Here is a 19,930-nt window from a genome sequence, read left to right as displayed (position 1 = left end):
GCAATGTGCAGATTGGAGTTTTATTTTGTACTCGCATGCTGGAAGGAAGATTCGACAAACTCGGCAGCTTAACAGAAAAACACCGAGGAGCCCGGCCATTTCCAGATCAGACAAAAAAGAAAAAAGCTATTCCTGTTTTATTTTTCCTGGTAACTAACGCAAAACTTTCCATTTTCCAACTTTCTAACGACTCCGTCACTACTTTGTGCCCGTTTTGTTTCTGAGACGTGTGTGGGAACACTGCCAGATGTACTAGAAACTAGTGCCTGGAAATATGCAAACAAGGGAAAGAAATAATCTCACAGGATGAATTCATTTAAACCTCAGACACATTTTCAGCTTTTTGCTCATTTATATTCCACTTTTACCTACTGCAGTGCTTGCTCAGATGAAGGAATCTATTCATGTGTGGACTGTAGGGAAGGTCGTTCGTTTTCTTTCTGCAGCAGCCGTAACTAGAAGAGATGAAAAACCTTGAAAAAAGAGACTTTTTTTAACCCGTTGCCTCTGTCACCGAGGCTGCCGTCTGATTGCGTTCCTTTCTTCTCGTTTAGATTAGTCGCCGTGAACATCACAGGGCTACTACATGACGACAGACTCTGCAGTGGAGCCACTTTTCATTACAATTAATGAAATGTGTGGCATCATGACTAGCCTTGTTTCCAGAGAGAGTGACGCTATCCCCAGACCACGTTGGGCATGATTAAAGCTAACTAGAGGCATGCCTGTGGCCAGCTGTGAGGAGGGATTTTTCTGGCTCAGAAAAGCGAGCTTGGGGAGTGAAGCATGATTGGTCTGCATGTAGTTAAAGCAGCGTTTTACCTTATTTAGCAGCAGTCATTTTCCTCTTATTTCTGGGAAGAAATAATATACATAACCAAAAACAAGTATTTTATGCTTATGTGAATGAAACCCCATTTAAAAATCTTACAAATGGTCAAACAGATTTATATCATTGGTGATTTAACCTCTCTGATGTGTCCCCAAAATATTTTACATGCAAGAAAATCTCCAACAAAGTCTGCCTCAATTTCTTTGATACAAACCAAATGCATTTTACTTTTGTAACTCCTACTAACAGACTATGTTTTACACAAATTTTCCTTTTTAAGGGGTTTCTGTCAGTAAGATCACGATTTGTGTAATTTTTGGGAGCAAAAAATAAGATTTGGATTAAAACGGTGGTTAAGTACTTTCCTCTGAGACATGTTTAATTCAGCTCACTTTCCTGTAATTAAAGGGTGCTTAACATTTTTTACAGAAGGCCCGACTGACTAACATAAAGTAAGTGAAGGGTCAAAGATTGGATAATTAAACATGACACTTGGAGTGCTGAGCTATCCATGAATTTGGCTGATGTGGCAGATTATTTTACAATTGGCAGTTTGCCAGCCTGGGGCCTTCTATTGTTGGAACAGGCTGACTTCCTGTTTCCTGTTAACAGTTTGAAGTGCAGATTGACATGGCTAGTAAAGGATTCTGCAGTCCTGCAGAAACCCCAAGCACACCCATACTGTTTCTACTGGAACTCAGAGGATTAAGATGTAAATGTGAGCACCTCAGTAAAAGCAGAGCTTTAGACAGTTTGCAGGTCTGGAGCGCTCGCGTGTGTTTGTGTTAACACAGTGCCAAAATCTTCCCAGCAAATTTCCCTCAAGATCAGACGGTGCAATCATCAGAGAAACCAGAAAAAGTCCAAGAGCTTCACCTCAGACTCTACAGGCCTCAGTTAGCTCAAGACAGTACAACTGGAAATAGGCTAAACAAGTATGGTTTGTTTATGAAGGTTCCAGAAAAAAAACCCCAAAACTCTTCTGTAAAAAGAACCAGCGTGACTTAAGTTTGCCAAGTTACATCTAAACAAGTCACAAGACTTCTGGAGCAGTGTCCTCTGGACAAACGAGACCAAAGTGGAGATGTTTGGCCATAATGTACAAACACTTGCATATCAGCACAAATGCCTCACACCAGCTGTCAGCACGGTGTTGGTGGACTGATGATTTGGGCTCCACCAACACCCGGGCTCCTTACAGTTATTGGTTTCACCATGAATTCCTCTGTTTCAAAGGTGAGGTCATCTGTACAGACGACAATGATCTCAAGATGACCTCGAGCTCAGCAGCAAATCTACAACAGAGCGTCTGCAATGGTTCACTCATAGTCCCGACCTGAGCTGACTGAAATACTGGGGCGGGGCCTCAGGACAGCAGAGTTGTGTGAAAACTCTTTTTCTTTAAAGTATTTCTAATAAATCAATATCGGTGGCACTAACACTGAGGCATGCTTCAGTCAGTTGCTGCTTTGTTTAGTAAGATGAAGCAATAATTGTTTGATATGTTGTTATTAGTAAGAATTGAAAGGTTCACAGCTGTGTAAATTAGGCAGATGTTAAATGTGTGTACTCTCACCAATATTAGCGGCTCATTCACAGCACGCAGCGCCACATGTTTGATTTAGCAGATTTTTGCAATACTCTTCCTGACGCAGCCCTCAATGTCGGATTTGTTTCTCCACACGGGCATGAACTGGGAACCTTCTGCTTGTTAGGCACATCTATAAACCACTACACTGTAGAGCCACTCCTCAAGGCTGTTTCTTAATATTAGGCTTAAGTTAGCTAACATTTACAGACTGCTGAAACTACTGATGAAAAATATATAAATATCACAGGTTTTACTCCTTTCAAATTGACACTGTAGGTGCAGCAACTAAAAACCTCGAACAAGTTTGAATGTCAGTGACCTCGACCTCAAGGTCAGAGGTCAAGTTTTCTGAAAATCAAGTCAGTGTGATAACCTAGCATAGGATATCCAAATTCATAGCACAGGTGCCACTGGCAGCATCTTTATAATTCTGCCTCTGGAATTATAATAATAATAATAATTATCCAATTACTTCTGAAAATGGGCGACTTTGTATAAAGAGGCTGTGTCTTCTAAACAGAAAATGAAAAGGTTTTATAAAACAATTTGACTTAAGGCTGAAAGTCGGCACGTTTGATTTAAATCCACTGCAGTGGTGTACCGAGCAAAATCCTGACTGGAGACATACACAGGGAGATTTGAGAAATACAACAACGCCCTATCTTGACTTGTCAACATGTGTTGATTACCAGATATGTGAAAAGTCGAAGGAAAACTGGCTTTTTTTTTTTTACTTGTGCCTAATCAAAACTGTAAATACGAGAGTGACTAACAGCTTTATAGCTGTGAGTCAGTGACACCGATGTTACTGAACCCGATCTAAAAATTCTCAACTGCAGCTACCAAATTCGATGCCACAGAAATGAAGCACAACAAGCCTCCATCTATTTTAATCATAGCGGCATCAGGGAGACTCTTTACTGAATGAAGGTCGTGTTTTAATGAGCGACGAGCTCTTTTTGCTCCTTTAATTGACTCGAATGAAGCAGTTAATGTTTTTTATGTGAACGTTATCCTGAGTGGAGATGGCTTTCAAGCTTGGTAACACATTATAATCACCGTCAGTATTTACAGTAAATAAACAAAAATATAAATGAACTACATTTGAATCAACTATCAGGCCAAACAGTGAATTATTTTAAAAACAGAGCTCAAACAATGCGAACAGGTACCGAAGCTTGTTTCTGTTCATCTGCGCCATAGATGTTAAATTCTTGAAGCGATGTTTTAAAAACTGTTAGAAATCCCATTATTGTGATTTCATGCCCCAATAATTTAATGTGACTGTCTCTTGAATTTATTAATTTATGAAGGCTTAAAATTAGTGCAAAACCCCCAAAAAACATTTAGAAGTGCCAAATTTCAACGCACCTCTAATCTGAAAGAGGCAGAAATATTCATAGCATGAAGGAAAGCTTCGTTATATATGTATGAAAGTAATTGACCAAACAGATCACGTGATTCTGAGGTGGAAATTCACTGATTTCTTTGCTTCCCATGGTGGATCCACCAGGTTTAAATAAACCATAATTATCCTCTGAGTGTCTTTCAACCCGTCAATTTGGTTTTCGCATTACTACTGTTTTTCACTCTTCCTGCTTTTTTAAATCCTGTTTTCAGGCTTTTTACTGATAAACCTCAGTACTGAACAGCAACCCCATTAAACAAGGAGAGGAACTGAGCAGTGAACGAAGCGGAGCGTAAATCAGCTTAGAAGGCCGAGCGTTTCCCCGGGAGCTGGTAGACAGAGAAATGGAGCTGAGGGTTAAAACTGGACTTGGAGGCACCCGGTCGTGCAGACAATGAATTCATCTCCCTTTGAGCAACATTTGTGCAACTCCTTCTTTGTGTATTTATGGATTTACCTTTCCATAACTCCCTCTTCTTGTTTCCAGTGCTGCTGTGCCCGCGGGTGTGGACGTCTCTGGAGAACGGCAGGGTGACGGCGAAGCCTCCCGGGCCCCCCGTGGAAGGAACCGTGCTCCATTACAGCTGCCACGCCGGCTTCATCCTGGAGGGCAGAAACATCAGCCATTGCACTAAGCTGGGCAAGTGGGACGCGCCTAAACCCACCTGCCTGTGTGAGTGTCTCAGAATATATCAGGTTTTCCATTATACTGCGCCTTCTAGCAGAATTAAGATAATTATGTCATATAGTGGGATGCCATTTTCTGTTACATGAGAGATTCAGCGGGCGAAGCAAGCCGACTGACAACAAAGAGCGTAATTAATGACACTGAAACTATGACTGGAGCCATGACTGGAGTTGCAAATGATGGTGATGAATCATAGTAACAACTGGAGGCTATAATTTACTCAGTGAGGAAAAATATTGAGCCTTTATTGATATTTTACACCTAAAACAACAAATTGGTTAATAAATAGAAAATTAAAACAGCAGCTGCTTTGATGGCAAATGAATACATGGTTTCTGCAGTAATAAAAGAACACTGATGTATTTTAAGACCTCAGGAGGAATAAAACTAGGTCTAAACAACTAATTATGTGAATAATATTCAGGCTTTAATAAAGAATGATAACTGGGTCATTCCCTGGAAAACCAAACGAGTGCCAAACATGGAGCGAACCACAGCTAGAGGATGAGGCTGGTAACAAAATGTAGGCGCAAAGGAGGCTTTTGATAGGCTGTCACCTGTCGCACGCGTGGTCATATAGACCTGGGAAGTTTACACAAAATTGACTTTTTAAAGTTTTCTCCAGTAAATGAATCAAACATCCAGGACACCGATGCTTCTTTCTGTTCCAGGCATTAAATTTATGCTATTTAATAAAATACAATCCATGACATTAATGCTCACAGCTGGTTACAGGAATCAATCAATCATGAAATATAAAATACTTACGGCCTTATTTAGGACTTTTTAATGAACTGGCAACCAGTCTCTGGTTCCAGCTTCGCTAAAGAGCAGATTAAATGCTTTTTACACTAATTAGAAAATCTTTATATTGACACACTACAGGCAAACACAGCACTGATCCATTTCAGGATTCTGACTTGATGCTTTCAGGCTAACAGAAACAAACTATACAGAATATTAGGCAGGCACTTGAATATTTGTTTCTGTAAGATTCGAGCTGGATATTCAATCTCAGCTTGGTCATGTGACATTTTGTACTTTGAGTAGTGTTCATCAAGCTTCAGTTTATCTCATTTTTTGCTAATCAGCAACTTTGTTATCTAGAACGAGCAACTTTTCATCCCCCTTTAGGAAGTTTTTCTCCTTCTCAAAGGCACGTAGTGAAGAATCTGCAGCACTCCTCTGCAGCACAGCTCTCGCAGCCATTGCTCTCCCGCTGCTCTCCCTCTCTGTTCTCATGCACAGCCTCTATGTGGGAGCTGCTGCTGTGCAAAGTAAGAGACTGTCTGTAGCTTCTAATTTTCCCTGTCAGTGATCATTTCACATGTAAATACAGCTGAAATCACAGCACAGTCTTTGTACATCACTCGTGTAAGCTGTGATTTTGTCAGATTATGTCACAGTTATAAAATCTGACACGAGCTCTTCCACCGAGGTTCTTTGTTCAAGGTAATTACAGGCTTTTTTAAAATGTCGAAATACTTAGAATGCTTCTCATCCTTACTTGTCTGCCAGGCATCCTTCTTGCTCACCGCAGTAATAATCATGCCTCAGTAAACCTCATGTTGCAAACTTTGTCACTAGATTCAGCAACTCTTATACCCGCAAACCAAAGTTTTTCTTCCTAATAAGCAAAAAACTGGGCACGCTCAGTGAGACGGAGGCAGACCCCCCGAGAAACATCATGTTGTCTCTGAGTGACTGTCAAACAGCTGTTATGGATTTAGGTGTTTCTTTTACCACAGTTTGTCTGTTAGACGTTTCTGCAAATCAGTGCAACTATGTAAAATATTGAATTGAGACATTCAAATTTTACCTTTAAAAATATAAGCAATTAGCTCAATAATTGTGATAATACACAATAATCCAGCAACAAATAATAATGTAAACATGAATACTATTTAATGGCACTATGTGTTTGCCTTACACTACTGCTCCCTTCATCTATGATGCATATTCTAAAATGGTGTAATGCAAATTGCAGTTTCCAATCATCTCTGCGGAGCTGTTTTCATTCCTGATAGGAATTTTAAGGCTGATTTAAAAATCACATATTTTAATATAATCGCTTATATTTTTTCATCTTTCAGACACGCAAAACATAAAGAAATTATGTTCAATTATTTATTTACCGATTTATGCTTTGGGTGACTAAAAACACAACAGGGAACTTGCAGAGTGCCCTCTGGTGGACAAACTATGCAACATCAGCGGTCATGGAAAGGAAGAAGGGTGTTTCCCTCTGTCACAAGAAGTTTAAGTCCTTGAGCAATTTAAAAGCTGATACTGTTAGATGGGTAGATAGCTAATAATAGCTAACAATACTGGCCTACCAATAAATTGCTTGGGCTCTTCTTTTCGTCGTCATTTTGGGTGCCAAGTTCTGGCGGTGTGCTCTAATTCTGGTAGTTCACCGCAAAACATTCAAATTAAAGCCTGTAATGAAAAAAAAATCCCAATAAAAACAAAACTTACATGTATTTGTGTTCTTGGAAGTAAAACCTTGAAAAATCAGACCAGGAAACATTTTCATAATTAAAAATATCACAGTGGCATAAGTAATAAACAGCTGGGGTCATAAATAGCTCTACTTGGTCACGTGAAGGTTAAATAGGATTTTCCAGATCCCAGAAAGTTGATGTGACAGTTTATTCATCACTCAGCGCCTCCCACCTCCCACCTGATCAAAGTACACAGGGGTGGGTTGAAATCTGGTACTTTTAGCTACTTTATTTTTTCCAGCATCTTTGATCCCTCATAACTCCATACGTACAGCAGATAGCTGCACAGTCCTTTTAGGGCTGAAAGCCTCATTTAAACTGTCAAAACCCACAACCAAATCAAGTTTACAGCCACAAATGGGTTTGTTATCGTCAGCACAGCTTTTTCTCTAACCAGTGATGAGCATCGTATATATCAGAGGCAAACTGCACCAGTTTAACTAACGTCTGTGATGTAGAAGAACAGAAACAAGCACCGGTACCCTGGATGTTGATTTATTTTCTGGTCATTTACTGAAGAAAAGTTTAAAAAGCATTCTGGGTAAACTTTCAAGGGTCATCTAATCACATGGCAAAGGTAGCTGCGCTGGTTGGAGCATCTGAAAGGTTTCTTTTTGATACCAGGCTCAACTTGTAGCAGCGATTCTTTGATTCCTTTTGAATCTTTTAGCCAGGATTCCTTCTGAATGATTCCTTCTGAATTATGGCTGGGAGATTCATTAAATATACTAAAGGTATTATACCAAGAAATCTGCTGATTTTCAGTGAGCCAGGTGGAAACTTTTTTTAATATACAGATATATACTCTGGCCTGGGGGTGAGGACAAGCATGCATGTATTATATTTTAATTTTCTCCCGAGTGTCTCTTCCACAGAATCGCTGTAGCCCAGTATTTTACCACTGCTCACTTGGGTTTCAGTCTGCCTCCCGAAAATAGGAGCATTAGGCTTTAAAGATGACAGATAATTGCAAACACCTGCTCTCCCATCAGTGGAGCACTGTTGCTAAGCAATAAATAATGCAGCCAATCACAGTGGAAATCCTCAGAGGGTCGTCTGTACCGTTGGCACGGGCAGGTAAAGCAAATGACGTCCTGTACATGAAACAACAGTCAGGAATAAAGAGCCTGAGTGGGTATTAGTGATGTCACTGACGCCCATCAGTGTTCTCAGTTACAGCAGATGGCGTGTCCGCTGTCGGAAAAGATTTGTTCAAATTAGTGCAAATAAATGAGGATTTTGGAAACAAACACACACACGCACACACACACATAGATGAAACAAACAAGTGAAGGAAACAAGATGCCAACTGGTTATCAGAGGAGTTGGCATGGCAACGAGTAAAGTTGCTATGGGAATGGTAGTATTAAAAGAGATGAAAGAGGAATTATCAGCACAGTTGGAAAGTAGGGCCCTTATTGTATAATCCCTAAAAGTCTAGATTTAGAAATGCTGACCTACATGTGTGAATGCTTCAAATAGACTGAAAGAGCATTGAGACAGTGGTTTGTGTTGGGCCTTTATTAAATGAGGTTTATAGGTTTTTTGTTGGGTTTTATATGCTATGTGTTGTTCATACTATTACATAATAGGGACTTCCAGCCAGGCATTGCTGCTCAGCATAAACCTCTTTCAGACCCTTTCACAGGATAACTACGGTGTTGTATTGCTGCCCCCTAGTGGAGCGAAGTAACATTGAACGCTTTCAGTAAAAAACTTTTTTTTACCCACTCTGTTGGAGTATTTATTGTAACAAAATAAAAATCTGAATATATTTGTAATCAATTCTTCTTTTGTCCTTTTTCTATTTCCCTGCCACAGATGACAGAAACTACACAGGTAAGAACTTATTGTTTCCTAATTTTGTGATTTTGAAATCTGTTAACCTCGCTCAGCTCAGCGATGACCTGTTGAAGGTTACAGGGTTAGATTAAGGTCACCGAGTCTCAGTCTTTTTCTGCTGTAACCTTTATAACCTTCCTAATTTTATCAATCATTAACACTAACAAAGGAAGATTAATTTTACTTACTAAAAGTTGGCATTAGCCAAAAATAAACACAACTTATTATCCATTAAAAATCCTATTCATGCAGCCTAGTTTCACTTTGTTCTGCACTCGTTGCTCCTGCCCCATCTGTGGCTCTGGGCAACAGTTGTGAGAGTCACCAGGATCCCGTCCACTCCTTTTTTATGGAATTTTTGCCAAATGGAAAAGCTGACAATAGAAGAACTCTTTGCTCAAAATGCATGTGTAACATTTTAGCTTCTAGTATCTGAAAATGTGCCAGGCAGCTAGTCACCTCGTGGTTGTTAAGAGAGTAAATGATAAGGACAGATATCAAATCTATTCAGTAGTGCAACAGACAACCGTCACCTCAAGATGCTTTGTACTGTAAAGACACTGCAGTGTTTGAGAAAAAGCCCCAATGATCAGCCCCACCCCCACCCTTGAGCAGCATTTAGAGACAGTGGTGAAGAAGAACTCCCTTTTAACAGGGAAATATTTTAAGCAGAACCAGCCTCGATGATGGGCCGTCTATCGATTTGTCAGGGGGTCAGGACAGAGAAAAGAGAGAAAAATCCCAAAACAGACAAAACACAAACTGCAAAAGTCACATGACTGCATATTTTGCAGAGAAGCACTGTTCAGTGTCTGAGTCAAGCAGCAGCAACTAAGAAAACTGATCCCGCCCCAACTGTAAGCTTCATCAGAAAAGGAGAGCTGGAAGCCTAAAAGTGCCGAACATGTCTGTCTCCTGAATCCAGACTAACAGCTATGGGCTCTCCGTCCTTTTCTACCTTTGGAAACTCTGTGAAACACAAATAAGCCAGCAGCCTGAAAGTGAAGTCAGATAATAGTGTGAGGTTTTTAAGATACGACGGAGCCTGATCATTCAGGACTGTGTGGAGAGAGTAGAGGACCCGAGTGCAGACAGAGGCAAGTAGACAAAACTGAACTTAACAAAAAGCGAGCCTTTATTTAGGGCTGAAAACTCAAGGAAATACAACAAGACTAAACTGAGGGAAAACCTGAACGTAAACTGGGAAACTATGACTCTCACTGAGACTTTATACTACGACTAGACAAGATAACAACTATGGCTTGACTGGGAAACTGTGACAAAGGGTAGGGAGGGTAACACAGACAACGAGACAATGAACACAGGAAGACCGATCTCCACAAATGAGGAGATCAGGGGAAGTGGAGACGTATGAGCAAACAGCTGACTAGAATGAACATAATGATGCCACAGTGGAAGTGCAAACTAAGCACATAGAACATGGAAACAAAACTGTCAAAATAAACAGGAAACATGATGAGATGCAGACACGACAGGAACTTGACAACAAGAACCACAGAGACATGAAGCAGGGAGACTTAGAACAGGGGAGAAGACACAAAAGGATCCACAAACAAAGGACAACAGCAACCTGTGCATTGTAGAAATTACTCAGATAAACTAAACTGAAACTAGAAAACCAATGAATAACGAAATACAATAAAACTCAAACACTGGGCCACACGACCCAGTACCGTGACATAGAGCACCCTGACATAACAGGTTATATCCCGATCCAAAATAACAAACCAATCACCATAGCAAACACGACACAGGTCAGCTGTGCAAACCCAGGCCATGAAGCTCCCGACACACAGCCTTTGTACTGATGTTCATGCTCTGCAGTTACTGAGTCAGCAGAGAGCTGGCAACACGCTGTGACCCTGCTGTGTAACCACCGTGGTCTTACACTGCTACGGATCCTGAATGCTTCCATTGTGCTATAATACTACTTACAGCTGATCATGGAACAAGAAGAAGAGAAGAGATGTCATACGGTGATTTGTTCGAATGATCATTTACAACAGCGGTCTCCAACCCCCGGGCCTCGGACCGGTACCGGTCCGTGAGTCGTTTGGTACCGGGCCGCGAGAGTAGAGGCTCAGGTGTGAAATGTCTGCTTTTCAGGGTTTTCAGCGTGATTTTGTTATCGTTTTTATCGTTAACTCGGTTTTCCTGGGTCTTTTCACGTGTGTTATGAATAAATCTTCTTTTTTTCGGTACTAGTTTTGTTTTGTTGTATTTTGTTTTGTATTTTTCCGCGACACCTTAAAGGCGGTCCGTGAAAATATTGTCGGGCATAAACCGGTCCGTGGCGCAAAAAAGGTTGGAGACCGCTGCTTTACAAGATGCTTACGTTCAGTGATCTGTTTAGAACAACCACATTCTTTCACAAATGTTTGTAAATAGTGACGCAGATGACGTAACATTACAGGGAATCATTCGGTTATTAAAATGAGTATATATACTATTTTATAATTAGCTTTGTAATGAAGCCCATTAAGCATTTGAAAACTCAACATGGCCGTGAAGAAGCTGAACTCTGAAATTCCTTTTTTTAACAATACTGTTCATTTCAGTCACATCTCCTGTATAAACCTCTGCACTTTGATCCTATTGATCTCAGACTCCTGCAGCCATATGCTGAAGTGTCCTTGGGCAGGGCACCGAATCCCAAATACCCTCTGATGCATCCATCTGGGTGTGCATGTGTGTGTCTGTGGATGCAGCAGTTTAAAAAGTGCTTTGAGTGCTAAAAAAAATTAAAAACCGACACATCATACAGTCCATTTAGTACACAAACAGATTCATTCTTCCATTCTCATATTTAGCCTACCCCAACATCTAACTATATCTACACACTTTATCACCTTCCTTTGTGTTTGCAGTGCATCCTTCCAGTGTGACATAGTGTCTGCTAGCCTGAACCTAAATATCCTCCATTGTCTTTAAAAATAAAATTCTCAATAGAATAATCTTTTCCTTCTAATCCTTCTGTAAGATGAGCACAAACAGAATAGATGTAAAGTTGTGCAGATGTTTAGCGACATAAAAGTGGACACTGAAACACAGAGCCTCTTTGGAACGTTGGCAAAAATCAGTTTACATCAGATAAAATCAACTTTTTAAATACATGTCAAATCATCACAAATATGCAGTGTTTCAAAGAGTAGACCTCAAATCATAATATATTTCATAAACATCTTTGATCTCCCGTCAGTCCTCTAAGTTTGACACCAGGCTGCGGTGTGACTTCTTCACCAGAAGAGGGCAGAAGAGATCTTTGAGAAACCCCCCACACTCGGGCGTGTCTCCATGTGGGGCAGCAGTGGCCTGAAGCACCAACAGGCGCTTGTTCTAACTGAAGGTTTAAATCCCCACACCAGCTGGAAGATCTGACTTGAGGGCATGAACAGCTTTGAACAGCTTGTCCAACTCAATATTTTTTTTTTTTACTGCTGTGATAAACAAGATCATAGTTGAAGCTGTAAACATAAGTTGAGGAAGATAGTTTTCATATCTTATATCAGAAAATGCACACATTGCAGAGCTCACGGGCTCTGCTCCAGTTTCCAACGAGCCAATTACACGAAGAAAGGTTCTGAGTAAATCCTTCATTTATGACTTTGAGGACGGTTTCATTTGCTCATTAGTGAGGAAGTATTTTCTCTCATCTAAACGAACCCCCCTGTGTCTTTGCTTAATTGTAATTCCAAAGTTTTAATGGAAATTATATTCTTATTAGTTTGTTGCTAATCACTTTTTCTATGCCCTCTCTGAAGATTCACTTTTTGAAAATGGACAGGATATTACAGGGATACAATATTAGAGGGATGTTCTGCTCACGCCGGCCCGCTGCTACACACAGCGTTACTTAAACACAGAGTTTAAACTGTGCAAGTTCACAGCAGGTCGTTCTCTGAAAATAAACTAATGTGCTTAGTCAGCCTTCCCTGGTAGAATAAAGGGTCGACGCATCTACAAGAAGAGCCACTTGATCTGACCCCTGGCAAGAATCATGAATACATTAGTAACTGTTGCAGGATGGTTCGTCCTCTTGCACAGTTATGTCACCACATTAGGAACTGGCCACGCTTTCAGACTGGTTGTTCAACCTTTTTTGTCTGGTGTTCTCCCAAACACCTGTCAGATGGACTCCTCCATCAACACCTCCTCTCCATAAACTGTCAGTGGTTCATTTCTGTACAGGTACAATGCTGTGCAAAAGTTTAAAGCCACCCCTCATTTCTTGACATATGACATCCAAAGAGCCAGTCTTTGTTCCTTTTAGGTGCTCGTGAGCAGCATCCAAGCAGAGAAAGGTACCTAACTCGAAGGATAAACCGGTGGTGTGAACATAAAAGAAAATTTTAGCAAAGAACACATTTTAAATTGTATCTTTAGGCACTTTGCTACCTGCAGCCTACGACAAAAACACATCATTTGTTCCCATTTTTGTTGAATCTATGAAAAATACCAACGGTAACACAGTTCGACAGACATAAAATTGTATCTTTGCACCAACAAGGTGATTCCAGAAGAACTATCAGCTGAAGACTTGGCATGTCACAGTATAATGTGTAGTGTGTTGTTAAAAAATTGAGGGAAACTGGACGAGTGGAGGACTAAAGCAGAAGTGGCAGGTCTAAAAAACAAAACATTGACAGTGAATGAACAATATCTGAAAGTCGTGTCTTTAAGAAACAGGAAAAATCCATCAAAGATCTGACACAGGACCTGAGAGATGCATCGGGACCTTCGGGTGATCCACGTGCTGTTCACTGAAGCCTCATCACAAACGCTCTCAGGCGTTCAAGAAGCCTTAAGGATGAGAAACTGGGAGAAAAGACTGAACATCAGTGGCAACTGGTCTGCTGGAGTCTGATGAATCCCAGTTTGAAATTTTTGGTTCAAGTCGTGATCAGTGTGTAAGGAGGACGTCAGGAGAGAGGCGCACCAGCGAGTGTCTATGAGGGAGGTTCTGTCATGGCTCGCGGCTGCATTTCAGCCACGGTGTTGGAGATCTTTTCAAAAGTGATGAAACGATGAAAGCAGCGAAGTGGCCTGAACAGAACAAAAGGCAGAAACATCCAAAGAAGAGCTTTGAGCGTCCTTCAAGAAGCCTGGAGAACTTTTCCTGAAGACTACATAAAGAAATGACAAGAATGCTGCCTCACAGAGCTCAGGCTGTGGAGAAGAAAGAAAGAAAGCTTTTTTTTTAAATGCTTTTTCATTTATGTTAGCACACTTAGATTTAGGATTCAATAAATCACTGCACACAGTTCCTATTCTGCCAGAAATGAAGGGTGGCTCAGTGCTTTTGTACAGCAGTTTTTTAATGCTAATAATGAGACAAGTCGATGCTTCCTGAGGAAATATGTTGCTTAAGTAGAAAATTCAAAAGAAAAAGATTACATTTTTTTTAACACATCCACGGATGAATATTGGTGGTGAGCGTTAAAATTTGGAAAGGGTCATTTTAAAAGGACCTTATATAACTAACAGTTTAACAGTTATGATAAGCAAACTAGTTATCTTTAACTACAGGTTTGCTAATTACGTTTCTGGTGGACACTTTTTCATTATGCTACTTTTGCTACTTTTGTTTCCATTACTGCTAACTAACGTTTACACTTTTCTTTCTATTTTAACTTTCAATCACTCTTTTTAATAAATACATTTCAACTGTTAACTCTTAGTTTATGTATTAGGCTGTTTTCATCCTAAACAATTTCATGTCTTCGTCCATAACTTTAGCAAACAAGTTATAACTTTAATTTGTACGTTTAGCTAAAGAACACCATTAGTGCTTCTGAAGGAATTAAGAGCTAAAGTAGCCTAAGTAGGTATTTTTGTCAGTTTGTTGTTCTGTAGCATTCAAGTGTGTGTTAACACAATGCCACAGTCTTCCCAGGAATGGAGAGAGCGAGCTGCATGTCCGACTCTACAGGCTTCAGTTAGCATGTTAGAATCTTACAGCTCATTACACTATAATTGGAAAAAAGGCTTCCCATTAAAACCAATGGGAGTGCTCCCTCCACCCAGTTAAAATGCTGTGGTTGGCTGCACATAAAGGACCACCATGATGTGAGAGACTGATACATGTGCATTGATTCTTTTAGTTTACAATTTAAAATTTGACCCTCAATTAATAATTCCAGACCTTTACACTTTTAGTTTTAACACTTAAAAGAAGCAGCAATACCAACTCACTTAATAATTTTAGCCAGCTAGCTAATATGTTTATTCATGAACGACTGTATTTGTTCATTCAGGCTTTTTGCTAACAATGTTATGCACACTGTTATGAAACATCCTTACTTTTCTCTAATACCTTCAACTTTGGTGAGCTTCTTAACAATTTTCTGCACAAACCTGTTCAGGTCCACTTAATTCTTCAATTAAACTCTAAAATATGTTTTTATTTTTTATATATTCGTTAAGACAATCTGTCTGCGTAATCCCCCGGGGTACTTATACCTCTAATTGGGAATCACTGCCATAGATTCTTTTAGAGTCTGTGACAGAGACCCATAAGGCTGCACGTACACACCCTCTTCATAGTCCCACACAAACAGGATATACAACACTGAACTCTTAGCTTTATGCAGGCAATGATAGGTGGAAGAATAAGTTGCCGGTGAAAAACTTTGCAAATGTCACAGACTTAACAAACACATAATTAACTAAGCAACAGAGAAGACTGTTTCCTCAAATAGAAATTTCCATCCACTGTCTCAACACTGACCTCCTTCTAGCTCTGCTCTGTCTCCACTCCATGTGCCATCACCGCCCACTTACTGCCTCCTCAGCGGGAGAAAGGTTAATACCCTGCTCCTGTCTGAGTCTGCTCAACCTTGTGTGTGTTTCTGTATGTAGATGCAACAGGACTGCATCTAGTGTCTGTTACTGTTTCTCTGACAACAGTTTAACAACCATATGCGCCCCTAGAAGAAAGGCAGCAAAAACAGGGGCAGAATAATCCCCGGAGTCTTTTTTAATATCATCAGATTTTAAAAGAGCTAAGAGGCTACGACATCATGATGGCTGGCTTATTTCTATTTATCTTTTGAAAACCAACAATATGCTTCAGCCCCTGATCATTCCTGACTTTTCAACGCTGTTGTGTTAGCACTTGGCTTCAAGCAAATTTGCTCCGACTGAAGACATAAATCTTTACAAACGGAAAAAGGAAAATTACCCTCTCCCTTCGAGCCTCGCATTTGTCTTTAACCATCAACAAGATTACCTGGTGAAGGGTTGTCATTTTATACAGACAAAAAAAATCAGCCTTCACCTTTTTTTTCTTTTGGATGTGTGTGTCTTTTGATTTTTGCTGATTATTTTATGTAAACTTGTAATTATTGCTGCACAAAAACAAGTAAAAAAGTGTAATTTGTTGGAAACGATGTTCAGTGTATAAAAAGAGTGCTTTTGTAGCAGGATGGTGCAAATGGGCTTCAGTTTATTGTAATTAAAGCAAACAAAGTGGGCTGAAGGATGGTTTATGTGAGCTCCACAAAATTGGTAACACAAGTTCACTGTGGGATTTGGTGCTTTGTGATACCTATGTGAACTTTTTACAGCATGTGATCCATGGGAAGGATGGCATGAGAGCAAAGTAACAGAGAAGTTGGACTGTTATTCTGAGCAAACAGAGGTATTCTCTGAGCCAAATCAGGGGCCAGTGCATGAAACTCTAAAGCCTTCAGCGGATCAATTCATCAAGCCTTGTTCACTGAGAGACAGCAAAGTAGGTTTATCACAGATATAGAATTTACTAAATAAAGAACACAAGAGCTGAATCAGCCAAAGTCAAAAGAAAGCTGTCTAGCTGTGGTCTCAGAGGATGAGGAGCGTCTCGAAACCATTTCCCAGGAGGAGAAACGAGGACAGAAAGTCCAGTTTACAGATGAACCCTGGTAAAGATCAGTGGCAGTAACTTGAGGCTGAATGTAAGGAGAGAACGAATGATGCCAGAAAGAGAAAAGTTTGTAGCTGGACACCTGCAGTGAACTGACTCCACCCTGGCTGAGGAGAAGCAGCTCTCTACTCTGCAGAGATGTGCTCCACCCTCTGGTTTGCATTTTTGTGGGGAAGGATTTGTGCTGCAGCAGGATAATTGGCCCAATCACAGCTCAAAACTTTAGGGAAACAAAGACTGCCGCAGACTTTCCTCCACATTCGTATTACGTCAACCCCGCTGAAAGTTTATGAGTCAAAAATTCCCAACCAGAGAGATAATAAGAGAGAGACACAGACATGACACTCAAAGAATTATGAATAGAAATGAGTGAACTCTGAGGCTGTAAAGATGGTGTTAATCTCACCCTGCCTTCAAAGAGCCAATCAACAGTGGAGCTGTGAAACATATGATCTGATCATGTTGTTGCACTGACGCATTCACACAGAGGTTTCAGGTATGTGTTGGCAGCCACTGCTGTCAGTTCATTATTGTAGTTAAGAGAAGTTCAGTGTGCTGCCTATTATTTTGCTCACTTTAGCCATGATGTAAATGAGCGTGGCATTTGTTCAGGGCCTTGATTGTTGATTGTGATTGCACTCTGGATCCACTCATTAGTGAAGCTGTAATGTCACAACTTTGCACAGTAGAAACAAAAACTTTCTTTTCATGCGCGTTGGAAAACTTTTTAAGACTTTTTATCGGAACAAACATGATGACACATATTTGCAGCCTGATACCTATTGATTCACACAGGAATAAACATAACTGCCCAGAAACCTCGCTCACTTAGTCTGTCATAATATGAGGTGAATATTTACAGCCTCGTGTAAAATCGTCCTTCTTCTTTTTCCGTCTTCTTCCGTTGGAGGTAACACCAAATCAAATAGAAGTTCCCGTTTGACCCTTTTGCAGTCAGCTCTTTTTCTTTTGGTAGAATAAATTTAGTCATGAAGAAAAATGTACCTTCACACCTCATTAATGTTTTCTGAGTTACAGGTCAGTTTTTGATCCCACATAACTGCACAAGTACAGAAGACAGCCACAGGAAATCTTCAGAGATGAAAAACATCCATTTAAATGACACGTTTAAAGAAACAAATTGCAAAAAGAGCAAAAGTAGTTTAATCAAGGTGATATGAGTATGAATGTCGCTGCTCCATTACACAGCCATAAGCTACTTTCATGAGTTTTAAAATTGGATTATTATATATGATGAAATGATCTGGATACAGTTGATGAACTGTCACACATATGCTAGAACATGCTTTGATCAGCCACCTATACTTTTACCCAAAATGCACTTTTTAAACTTTCAATAATCAGAAAACAGATCAACATCTGCAATATTAAACTGGAGCATTTTTGTTATTAAAGCTATAACACATCCCCTATAGCTCTCCCTCGATGTATATTGATTCTCAAAGTTGCTTATTGAAAAATTCACGCTGAACAAAATTCAGGTTGGCTGTAAAATAGATTTGGTTGCTTGGAGCTGAAATGGATTTTTCCACCTTGAAAATGTCATGTGGGCTCAAAAACGCTTGGGAAAAAAATAATTGCAATAATCAAACGGAAAACTTCATCCCACCTGTCTGCACTTTGAGGAAAAATATTTATGGCCTATTTGTATAATTTTGCATGACTTCAGAATCAGAATCAGAATCAGAATACTTTATTGATCCCTGGGGGAAATTATTTTTTGTTACAGTGCTCCATTTTAAACCAACATTAAGACAAGACAGACAATACGCTAACTAAGAATAGTACAATATATACATATATATACATACATACATACATAAGTCACTTATAAATAAATATTTGGAAAAGAAACATGTGTAGTTGTAGCAGCAAACAGTGTGTTAAGTGGATGTGTTGTACAGGGAGATGGCCACAGGCAGGAATGATTTCCTGTGTCGTTCAGTGGTGCTTTTCGGTAATCTCAGTCTCTCACTGAACGAGCTCCTGTGACTGACCAACATGTCATGGAGTGGGTGGGAGGTGTTATCCAACATTGTCTTTATCTTGGACAGCATCCGCCTCTCCGACACCACCTTGAGGGAGTCCAGCTCCATCCCCACAACATTGCTGGCCTTACGGATCAGTTTATTAAGTCTGTTGGCATCTGCGACCCTCAGCCTGCTCCCCCAGCATGCAACAGCATAGAGGATCGCACTGGCCACCACAGACTCATAGAAAATCCTCAGCATTTTCTGGCAGATGTTGAAGGACCTCAGTCGCCTCAAAAAATAGAGACGACTCTGGCCCTTCCTGTAAAGTGCTGTGGTGTTTTTAGCCCAGTCCAGTTTATTGTCAATGTGTACTCCAAGGTATTTATAGTCCTCCACAATGTCAACACTGACCCCCTGGATTGAAACAGGGGTCAAGTGTTTCCTGGTCTTCCTGAAGTCCACGATCAGTTCCTTGGTCTTTGCCACGTTGAGCTGCAGATGATTCTGCTCACACCACGTGACAAAGGAGTCGACCACAGCCCGGTACTCTGTCTCATCATCCCTGCTGATGCATCCAACCACCGCAGAGTCATCAGAAAACTTCTGAAGATGGCAGGTCTCTGTGCAGTGGCTGAAGTCTGTGGTGTAGAGGGTGAAGAGGAAGGGGGAGAGGACAGTCCCCTGTGGTGCCCCTGTGTTGCTGATCACCTTGTCAGACACACACTGTGGGAGACGTACATATTGTGGTCTTCCTGTCAGGTAATCAACAATCCAGGACACCAGAGAAGCATCCACCTGCATCGCTGCTAACTTATCACCCAGGAGGGTCGGCCTGATGGTGTTGAAAGCACTGGAAAAGTCAAAAAACATGACCCTCACAGTGCTCGCCGGCTGGTCCAGATGGGTGTAGACACGATTGAGCAGGTAGATGATGGCGTCCTCTGTTCCGAGACGAGGCTGATAAGCGAACTGAAGGGGATCCAGATGTGGTCTTACTATGGGTCGCAGCTGGTCCAGGATGAGCCTTTCCAGGGTCTTCATGATGTGGGAGGTCAGTGCCACGGGCCTGTAATCCTGGGGGCCACTGGGACGAGGCGTCTTTGGTACAGGGACGAGGCATGATGTCTTCCACATCACCGGGACCCTC

At 40.7% G+C, this 19,930-nt stretch overlaps 1 protein-coding gene across 6 annotated transcripts in view; it reads left to right on the top strand.

The window, feature by feature from the left end:
• gabbr1a (gamma-aminobutyric acid (GABA) B receptor, 1a) overlaps positions 1-19,930 on the top strand; it is a 130,626-nt gene that overhangs the window by 22,107 nt on the left and 88,589 nt on the right. For all 6 annotated transcript variants that reach the window (XM_026183912.2, XM_026183904.2, XM_026183908.2 and 3 more), the window contains 2 exons: positions 4,319-4,504; positions 8,845-8,862. In XM_026183912.2, the coding sequence (XP_026039697.1) occupies positions 4,319-4,504; positions 8,845-8,862 (204 nt within the window). The remainder of the gene's footprint in view (positions 1-4,318; positions 4,505-8,844; positions 8,863-19,930) is intronic.

Source organism: Astatotilapia calliptera, chromosome 11 (assembly GCF_964374335.1).
Source record: "Astatotilapia calliptera chromosome 11, fAstCal68.1, whole genome shotgun sequence".
Lineage (NCBI taxonomy): Eukaryota > Metazoa > Chordata > Actinopteri > Cichliformes > Cichlidae > Astatotilapia > Astatotilapia calliptera.
Note: the sequence above shows the minus strand (reverse complement) of the source record. Positions and strands in the feature narration are given on the sequence as shown.